Below are 10,431 nucleotides of genomic sequence, written 5' to 3' on the forward strand. Positions count from 1 at the left end.
CCTTGTCTTTAAGACTGCAGTCTTCCTGTAACAGGGACAGAAATTATGGGCACATAACCCGCTTAGAGGTCCTTGAGCTCCACAGGAAATCTCTTATTGGAAGGGCTTAATGAAGACAATCTGATTTCGGAGCCCAGGGCCTGTGTCAGACCATATGAACAACCCTAAGCTGGGTGAAGGGAGCCTTTAGAATCGCGATGATTAAGAATAAATGGAGGATCTGAATTTGGAGAATGGTGCCACCACTTACTTCATCCACTTGCAGAGCAGGGGGGACGAGGGGAACCTGCTTGCCAAGGTTAGATCATCAGCAGCACTTAAGGAACACTGTTAGCCCTAATGGCAAATAAGCCCGAGCTTGCTATTAGTGCTATTCTTGGCAGGCTGGAGGACAGAGAACCTCTTGCTACAATTATTGTCCAGTGACTCAGGACTGGATGATACCATCCAAGTACTTTTTAATGTCATCCTTCTGTTGGATGGGGGAAACAAGCCCTTTTCCCTGCTCTCAGTTTGTCTGGTTAGATTGCAAACTCTGCTCGGGCCTCCTGGGCTTTACTACAGCAGAAAAGTCGAGGGTTTATTTTTGCTTTGGCTTTTACTGGTATATTTGTCTAAAGGGATCTTCTACCAGGATGCTTCCTCATTTTCTGCTGATTATGACTGTACCCACGCGCGGTGAGCGTGTCTGCGGGCTGACAGTACAGGTGTGTTTAAAGCAATAGAGCTGTGCGTGGACAGGCTCGCGCCGGGTGTTTATGCAGCCTCTTCCAGGGGCCTCTGGCTGCTGCTACAGTATAAGTAACCTCCCCCCGCATTCTGCTGTGCCCGGGGTTTCACATGCACCCATGTGCTCTTTCATGTGTGTTGCTGACTTAAAAAAAAAAAAAAAGTCCTTAGACTTTAATCCTTGGGTTTATTTCAAAGCTTACAAAGGCAAATCTGGTTTATAGCAAGAGATTTGCTTGATTCCTTGTGCTCTGCAGATGAATGGAGGAGCAGATGGAGCGGGGAGGGGAGGACTCGGGGACCCCTTGGCTCTGTCTTCTTGCTAGCTTGACCCTACTTCGGTGCCTGCTGCCCAAAGTGCTTTCTTTTAAGCTGTGCAGAACACGAAATGGGGTCAGTACAGACCTCTGCTTGGGCAATGTCTGTTATATCCACCTCTTCTGTGATTTCTGAAGCTATTTTCTTACTCTTTGCTCTGGATTGTTGGTTACACGTTGCTACACAGCCATTGTCTCGTGCTTCAGAAGGTGTGAAATCCCCTGCACAACGTGCACATAGGAATGACAGAAGCGTGAATAAAATGAGCTGCAGACTCTGGAAGCAAAAGGCCTCAAAAAATCCTACTTCGCCCTTGAGTCATGGGAAATAATCGGAGTTTTGAGCCCTGCTGTAATAAAGGGGTGCTGGAAAGCCTCCCCCCAACCTCCCGCACGAAATCCCCTCTGTTGAGGGGGACAGGCAGGGTGATGCTCTCGCTCTCCCTTGCCAAGAGCAGTCCCCAAGTGGGACAGGACCCTGAGCAGTTCGATAAGAGCCATGATAAGGTGGAGCAGCACTGTCAGGCTGCGTGCTGGCAGACGCACGCTCCTCCTTATCGGGGAGCGCCGCGGTGAAAGCGCTGTGCCAGCAACGGGAGCGGCACTGTGGGAACCGGCAATGGCTCAGCCTCTGCGGGGCTGCTCCTCAGGCAGAGGCAAACCCAGATGATCTAATTCCCTGCCTCGGTTTTCTCCAGCTGCACCCACTGCTTGCGGAGATGCCAAATGAGGCCCCGGCCATAAGAGGAGAACGCGTTTTCGCTGGGGATCACATCAGAGCTGTGGCTTCAGATCCTCCCCCGGTGCACGCCAAGGGAGGCATCTGGGGCTGCGAGACAATGGCTTGAAACAATCCCGGTTCTCTGCCAGGGAATATTCATTCAGCAATCCCATCCTGTTTTGATACTAACTCTCTCATGGTTGATCAAAGCAAAGGCAAGAAAAGAGCTTGGCCTCCTACTGTTGCTTTAGCTTCGGGCCAGTTTCAGCAGAAGCTGGGCGAGTGCCTTTATCCTGGGCAGTGTGGCTGGCAGCTGGGCCAGCTGGTGCAGCTCCCCGTTTTGTAGTGGCTTTAAGGTGCTGCCTGCATCTCACTAAGCATCAGGGCTGTGCACTGCTTGCTCCGGTTCTCCTCTCCCCTCCTGCTGGGCTGGACAGAGGCAACCGAGGACGCTTGGTTCTGCTCCATGCTTGCCTTGGCTTGCTCTCCCTGCGCCGTGATCGGACACGTCCCCTGCGCTGCAGCCATCTCCTCCTGGATCCTGCTTTTTCTCCAACCTGGCTTTTGGCTGGAGGGAGGCACCAGGTCCTGGGGTGTCTGCCCTGGCTCCTCGCCTAAGACCCTCCTCAGGCAGAGAGATGAAAGTGGTTATTGTCATGTCCCCCCTCATCTCCCTCACTTGTCTGTGACAGTACAGGTGATGGCAAGATCTCCCTCCATGCTTCAGGGACCTCTGGAAAGGATTTGGCCTTCTCTAGGATCTGTGATGTTTCTTGGGGAAGGATATTTGGTGATGGAAACCTGCTGGGGAGAGGAAACCGCGTCTGCAGGGGCCAGACCCCATCTTGTACTGGAGCCAGGAGGGTAGGAAGGGCCAGACGCTGGGGATGGGTCACTGTTGCAGTCAGCACTGGGTGACTGGTCCGTGTCATTCCAGGTCAGCAGAAATGCTGCTCCACCGATGCCGATCCCGCACCCGGTGCCCATGCTGGGCCGATGGCCTGGCAGAAGCTCACAGGACACCAAGGCACCCTTCCCCTCACACCAGCTCCCATCGGTGGCACTGCCCCTTCACTCCCTTGTGTTTCAGTAAGTGACTTGCCAGTGGCTTGGTGGGGACGAGCCTTGGCTCTACCCTTCTGAGGCATCATGTTCGTTAGTGGAAGTGCCCCATGGACTCACCCGCTAGCTGGGAGGGTTGGGAACCTGACCCTGGCGGTACCTGTGCTCTGGGGTTCCCTGTGGCGGGCCAGGGAGGCTGGGCTGGGGGGGACTGCGGGACAGGGCCACCTTCCCGCACGCTACCAGCACCCCAGAAACCAGCTGCAGGGACCTGAGAACAGCTGTGAGGCTCCGGCACCGGCTTCCCCAGGCCGGCAAAGGGCACCTGGGCCGATCCGGGATATGGGAGGGGGGTTTCCATCGGTCAGGACGGCCCGCGGAGCCCTTGCCCTGCCCTCCCGCCCCCCAACCGCCATCTCCCGTGGGTCACCTCGAGCTGCCAGGGACTCCCGACCCCTCCCGGCACCCGGAGCCCACGGGCACCCCGGCCGCGGGGGGCTCTGCCCTTGAGCAGGGGGGTGCGGAACGCGGGGGTGGGCCGACCCCGGCCTCCGCCTCCGCCTCCTCCTCCCGGGTCAGCCCCAAAAATAGCCCTCCGGTAACTCCCCCCCCCCCGCTCCGCCATTGTCATCACGGCGCCGACGTCACTCCTTCCACTGCGCTGAGGTCAGGCGCTATTAGCATACGGCGCCCCCTCGGCCAATGGGAGTCGCCGCGCCGATGACGCCTCCCCGGGCTGCCCTATTTAACCGCAGCGCGGAGCCGGCGGCGCAGACCCTGCCGTTGCCACAGCCTAGCGCGGATCCTTCGCTGCCGCCCGGGAGCCCAGCATGAGCCAGAGCCAGCGCCGCGGCGGCCCGCGGGCCGACATGGTGCCCGAGATCGCCGCCGCCGTGGGCTTCGTCTCCAGCTTGTTGCGGACGCGGGGCTGCGTCAGCGAGCAGCAGCTACAGGTCTTCAGCGGGGCGCTGCGGGAGGCGCTCGCAGGTGAGGCGCGGACCTCCGGGCCGGGGAAGAGATCGGCTTTGTGGGGAGGAAGGTCCGTGCTCTTCTGCTCCCCTTTAGGGCCAGGCGGCCAGTGGTGTCCCTCCCTGGTGCCCGCCGGTCTTGCTTCCAGGACCTGGGGTCCCTTCTTGGGTGGGCACCCATCTGTGTCCTTCCCTGCACCCAGCTGTGTCCTCCTTGATGCCAGATACCTGTTTGTGCCTTTGCCTGGGTGCCCACCCGTGTCCCTCTGGGGACTGGCAGGCATCTGTGTGCCTCCCTGGGCACCCATCTGTGTCCCTGTGGGGTCCTGGACAAACAGTAGCCTTAGCCCTGAAGACGAGCAGGTTCCCTGCCCAGTCTGCTGAGGGTTTTTTACAGCTCCTCCCCTGCCCTCTCCCAACACCAGCCCATCTGCTTGAAGCCCTCCTTGCTGGGGCTTGATATGAAGAATCCAAAGCTGCTCTGTGTGCCCTGTGCCCTGGTGAGAAGGGCTCAGCCCTGTGTCAGTGGGGTTTGGTACTCCTCTCCCCACAAGCGTGTCTGGGGCTTGGCACTAACTGGGTGGTTCAAGGGTTTCCTCCCAGCTTAACACAGTCCTGTGTTATCAGCACTAAGAAGGGATGGTTTGTTTGCAGCTGTGCTGAGATAAGGGGTAGTGACATGCCCCTGAACTTAGAGAATGACCTGGATGTTTCTCCCTGATGGTGGTGTTTTGTTGTTGGCGATACGGTATCTACCCTGGCCACCCCAGTGGTTGGGGTGAGAAAGTGTTGGGGTCCCATCATTGCAGCCCCTGTGGTGCTGTCCTGCCTGGGGCTTGTAGGACCTGAAGAGCTGTGCTCCTGTGCCTTGGAGCAAGCAGCAGCTGAATAGTTGAACCGCTTGGCTCTGGAGCCTCCGTCTGATGGAGGCAGCCTAAGGAGAACTCGGTTTCCTCCGCCTGCAGCGAGATGTGGGACCCCCTTGGGACTGCAGCAGGACTCAGACCTCCTCACAGCTGCTGCACGCCTGCTCACCGCTCTTCTCTTCTCGCTTCTCTTGCAGAGCACTACAAACATCACTGGTTTCCCGAGAAACCATTCAAAGGCTCTGGGTATCGCTGCATCCGGATCAATCACAAAATGGACCCCATTATCAGCAAGGCAGCTAGCCAGATCGGACTCAGCATACCGCAGCTCTACCAGCTCCTGCCCAGTGAGCTCACGCTCTGGGTGGACCCCTACGAGGTCTCATACCGCATCGGTGAGGATGGCTCCATCTGTGTCTTATATGAAGCGACTGCAACGAAACCTGTGAGCTCCTATGGGATGCTTACCTGTAAGAACCAGATGATGTTAGGTCGCACCAGTCCTTCCAAAAACTACATCATGACTGTCTCCAGCTAAATACTCCTCTTGTCCTTACACTGCCAAGACACAGGCTACTGTATACCTCACCTGAGGATCTATTTTTAAGATGAAGAGCTATTTATATTTTTTAAAAAAATCCAAGAAAATCCAAAATTAAAATATTGAGCACTGCTCTGAACAGAAGCAGTGTTCTAGGTGCCTTTTTTAAAGCTGTTGCAAGCTTATGAGTTTTTATTATGAAGCCGATATCTACCTAATTAGTGTTGGATGGCAATTTTGGGCTGGCTTGTTCCCTTGGGCAGCTTGGAATGGAGGAAGGGGGAGGGGAAAAGCCAGGCTGGGAAGTGTGGCTTGGTGGTGGGAGATGTCTGTGTCACCTTCTCACCATGCGGGTGCCCAACAGTATTGCTGTATGGCAGTACTGTTGGAGAAGGGAGTTGCTGTCTTTACTGCACTAACTTCTTCACTCCCCAGCTGGTCTGATCTCTCTGGGGCCTGGATATAGTGTCTGGGGGATCCTTGCTTCAGGGCTGGGTGATGCTAGGGACCCTGAGATCCCTCTCTTTTGCTTTTGCACATCTCCTCTGGACCCACTTACTCTGAGTGTTGCAGCTCTGCTCTGCCCCACTCCCAGCACAAGGCAAGGGGGAGCATGGCCTGTCTCCAGCCCCTCCCATCTTTCCTAGCTGATAAAGGGCCACATGGGTATTGGTGTCCTGTGAAGCGGAGCAAGGCAGAGCTGCCCTGGGGGTCAGGCTGTGCAGAGGAGGTCCCCAAGATGAATATTGCAGCTACTGTGGTGGCACTGGAGTACTGTTTGTTCCTGGTGCTCCCCAGTACCTGGCTGTCGCCCGCTGCTTCCTGCACATGGAGAAGGGTACTCCAAACCCTGAAACCAGCACTGAACAGCTGTGAATTACAAAGCCTTTCTGCTATGTGTGACTTAGACATCAGCCCACGACCTGTTCACGTGTGGCCTCTTTGTGCTCCAAGAGTGGAGTCTGGCCACTTGCTTGTAAAAGTTGCCTAATTCAATGCTGATGACTTGCTGTGTCACTTCTCCAGAAGAGCTGAAGCAACTCGCCTTACACTCTAGAGGTTGGTGTGTGAGAACTCCCCTTTGCCCTGTCTCCCAATCAGAAGTATTGGGGGTCTCTTCCCCCCCTGTGTGTGGAATGCTCAGATGTTTTGGTGTCCTAACACTGCTTTTAAAGTCACGGCACTTCTTCCATTTCTTTCTCTGGGTGATCAGCACGTGGCTGTCCCTGGGAGCAGTCTCCACAGATACCTTGGTAAAGGGCACCGTTTGGTTCTGATCTCTTGGTACATAACTGTTTTGCACAATTAATGCCTGGTCCTGTGCTTTGTCTGTTCAAGCAAAACTCCTCTTGGAGTCCCCGTGGTACTTGTATTCAGGGAGACTTTGCCCGAGTGTTGTTCAAGATTTGGCCCTTAAACTGCTCTGGCTAATTACAAATGGGGTGGGAGCTTAGGGTGCTGCCCCAAGAACTTTATCTACCTGTTGGGAATGAGCCTTTATCAGGATGTTGTATGTCCGTTGCCTTTTTACTAACCAGCTGGTGCTCCTCCAGTGATTCTGGGAGAAGTGATTGAAAAAGCAGGTCATTGAGAGTTGTTTGTAATGAAACTTTCACAGATTTGTCTCTCAGCACATTATTTTTTTAACCTTCCTGTTTTCTGACCTGGCAGCTGACTGGTGTAACCAGAGTTGTTCTTGCCCAGCCTTTGATGAATCAAGTTCTCAGACATTTGTGCAATATATTTCCAAATCTTGGGCGCTCTGGGAGAGGAAGGAAGCCTCCCATCTGCCACAGTTCTTAGCTTGTTTTTTCAATACATTAAAAAATAATGCAGCTCCCCAGTTTTGACTTCTAATGCAGAAAAGTAAATTCAGATTTTTGTAAGGTTCAAATCATGAATTCCAGAACTGGAAAAACAGCCGCAATTCTCAGATCCCTTTAAAATGTCAAGTGGTGAGTTATTTGTCCTTGAACAGTAATAGACTGTGGCTCTGAAGTTGCATCACTTCCCTCTGCATCACTTGAATTTCTCATGTCAGCAAAGCAGAAGCTGAAACAAAGCACTGGGGCTTTTCCCTTGGTGAACTTGTGCAATAGGTGACCTCACCAAGAGGGGAGTGCTTGGGAACTTCCAAAAAGCAAATTCCCTTTTCAAGGAAAAGGGATCTCGGTGCGTTTTGGAGTCCTCACTTAACCTGCTTATGTGGAAAGCCCATGATGAGAACTGCATCCAGCAAAGCAAACACTGCTCGTCCTGGGCTCCTTGGCTGGACGTGGAGTTTCCTGAAGGCTGGTACTTCCTTGGGTTGTAATTTGTCATGATCAAAGCAGTCTTAAGATTTAACCCCCTCCTTTTACTCTGTTCCCTCCCTTTTACCAGAAAAGTGTTTCAGGAACAACAGCCCACACCAAAGGAATACACTATAATTGCTCTTAACGTGCCCCCACTTCCAGAACTAAAATAGCCAAGTCTCATTCTTTTTGTCCCTGGTGTGGAGGAGTCTGATGTTAAAGGTGTCTGTTTTTAAGCTTCAAAACCAACCGAGCTGGGGTATAATCCATTTCTCTCTTGTAGCTGGTTACATGTAAAAGCTGTGAATTAGTGTGATCTGTTGCCTTCTGCCTACAAGCCTGATACTCGACTGCAGAGCTGAATGGTGTGTATTTGAGGGATTTCTTGTCACTTTTGTTTTTTTAACAAGCTGGACTGTTGAACGGGACCTGCTTTTTGTATTTGGTGAAAATGGTAGAAAGTTTGTAAGCTACACTTGGAGGAGGGAGTGGATGGTTACTAATTGTATAGTAGTGTTTTTATATACAAAATGTACAGATCCTTTGACAGACGTATGCTTTTGTTACTTTAATAAAAATGTAGCAGTATAAATGAGCCTTGTTTTCTTGCTGGGAACTTTTGTGTGCTTGCAAAGAGGGTGGGGGTTGGGATTGCAGCTGAAATCCCACACTGTGAATGCTGTGGGCTTGGTTAAAGTGTGGGTGAGTGTTAATATCCAGCTGTGTCAAGGAGGAGGTTTAGAAAAAAGCTGCTTAGTCAACATGCTGACTCCAAACCTGCCCCTCTAAACCTGAGGAATTAAGGCTGGGAATTGGTCTGATGACAGATGCGGGGCTGTGAGTGTTCCTGCCCTCTCCTTCCCCGTGCTGGCTACTGGGTTCTGGCTTGGGCAGTGGGGGACTTACTCAGCGCAGAATTGTAGAAACCCTGTGTCCTGCCAGGGCATGAAGGTGTTACGTAGCTGACTGCTGGATCTCTTATCCAGCCCTAGGAACGGCATAAATGAAGTCTTGGAAAGGAGCGAGCAGTGATCCGAGCCAGGCACGGGGGCAGTTCCTGGCCTCCGCTGTCCTCCCAGGGGTGCCTGAGCCAGCGGAGGGGGAAGGGTGAGAGATCATGGGATTGAAACGTTCAGGCATGTGGAGGATGCTCTGGGCCTGTCATGATAAAGGCAGCCGGGGCTGATTCACTGGAGATCCTGTTTTGGCTGCCGAGAGGCTGGTGACTGCAGCAGGGAGCTGTAACCTCGCTCCCTGGGATGGGGGTGTCCAGCTTATGGGTTTCACCCCCACCTGCACTCATCCTCAAGCTGTCCTGATTTAAGGACCTACACTAAATCAGCTTGTGCTGTTTCAGTCCAGAACGCTTTTTTGATGGAGTACAGGAGGGCTTGAGTTGCAGCCTGCTGGGGTCCTTATGACCCACCCCAACCTGTGCCAGTGCCCTCTTGGAGCGGTGATGCTGAGGGGGGGACACAGACCTGGTCCCAGGGACAAAGCTGCTTCCTCCCCTCCCGCTTTTATCATAACACACCACCTCGGAGAGGAAGACAATTTGCGGGGCCGATTTTGGTCCTCTGTCAAAGCTGCTCCCTTTTGAACTCATCCCTTCATTAGTTTCCATAAACACACCCAAATTGCTGCTGCTTGTGAAACAGGGCTGTCGGGGAGGAATGGGTGTCCCATGCAGTCGCTGATTAGCTCTGGAGTCATCCAGGTTCAAAGGCTTGGTGAAGTCAGACGATGGCGGCCTTCCTCCCTCTGGCTTGTCTGGACCAGTGTGGTCTGCCTCGACCTGCACGCCCTGCTCTGTGGCCCATTTTCAGGCTGGCATAGTCCATGCCACGGCCAGCCTGGCACAGTCCTGCGTGCTGTGGCCTGTGACTGGCATTTGGGCCGGCAGGCAGAGCCAAAATCATCTAAAATATGCCCAGAGAAGCTGTGGCTGCCCCATCCCTGGAGGGGTTCAAGGCCAGGTTGGACGGGGCTTGGAGCAACCTGGGCTGGTGGGAGGTGTCCCTGCCCAGGGCAGGGGGTGGCACGGGGTGGGCTTTAAGGTCCCTCCCAACCCAAACCGTTCTGTGATTCTAAAATCTGAGCTGCTCGCAGCCGAGATAAAAATACGACTCTTATGCCATGGAGTGTTTAGTGAGGAGTCAACGCTACCCGCACTGCAACCAGATCCCCCGCCAGCCATTTAACAGGTGACTCACGTTCTATTTTTATTTTGCTTGTCATTTGTCTTCTGGTAGGATCGCGATACCTGCTGTACAAGCTGGGTTAGAGCTGGAGGTGCATCTTTTTCTGCCCTCCCCAAAAGCCCTTCCTAGGCCTTTCAAAGCCGAGCCTCAGCTCTCCGCACATTTTCTCATCGTACGCTTGGAGCAGCTCTGAAAAAGACCGAAAGTAACTAAACCCGCACTCACCTGCCGCTGCCCAATTCCTGCCTCTTGACATGGGGACTCATTTCAAACCCAGCCTTTTGCTGGGTTTCTGTTGGGATTTTTTATTTGGGTGTTTCTGGGAGGGCAGGGAAGCGTCCGATTCAAGGAGCCCGGGTGAAACGCCGTCCCCTGTAATCAGAGATCAGTGTGTTGCATAAACACGTATTTGCCTTTGACGTGTCCTCGGCCCTTTTCCCAGCAGACCCGCCTGCTTCCCAGCACACCGCAGGAGAGATGAGCTCCACCGGCACAGGGGTCCGGGACAAACCCAGAGAGTGTCCCTACCTGCGTGATACCCACCTAGAAATTAATGACCCCCTGCAAAACCCCTGCTGCAGGGAGGAAGGGCAGCACGGGGGATGCTGGCTCTCAGGGGAGAATGCTCTCCTCCTGTCCCGGCAGTCTGGAAGTTTAGCGTCCCAGCAGTTTAACGCCTATTTAGAATAAAAATGTGGATTTTAATGCCCTGTCCCCCCCACTGCCCTGTGC

The 10,431-nt window shown here is 53.8% G+C and overlaps 1 protein-coding gene across 1 annotated transcript; it reads left to right on the forward strand.

The window, feature by feature from the left end:
- Positions 1-3,592: 3,592 nt before the first annotated feature.
- BTG2 (BTG anti-proliferation factor 2) lies at positions 3,593-8,093 on the forward strand. The gene is made up of 2 exons (XM_074564349.1): positions 3,593-3,816; positions 4,861-8,093. Exons 1-2 carry the CDS (start codon positions 3,660-3,662, stop codon positions 5,199-5,201), a joined length of 498 nt encoding a protein of 165 aa, XP_074420450.1. The 5' UTR covers positions 3,593-3,659; the 3' UTR covers positions 5,202-8,093.
- Positions 8,094-10,431: the final 2,338 nt, after the last annotated feature.

This window comes from Larus michahellis, chromosome 21 (assembly GCF_964199755.1).
Source record: "Larus michahellis chromosome 21, bLarMic1.1, whole genome shotgun sequence".
Lineage (NCBI taxonomy): Eukaryota > Metazoa > Chordata > Aves > Charadriiformes > Laridae > Larus > Larus michahellis.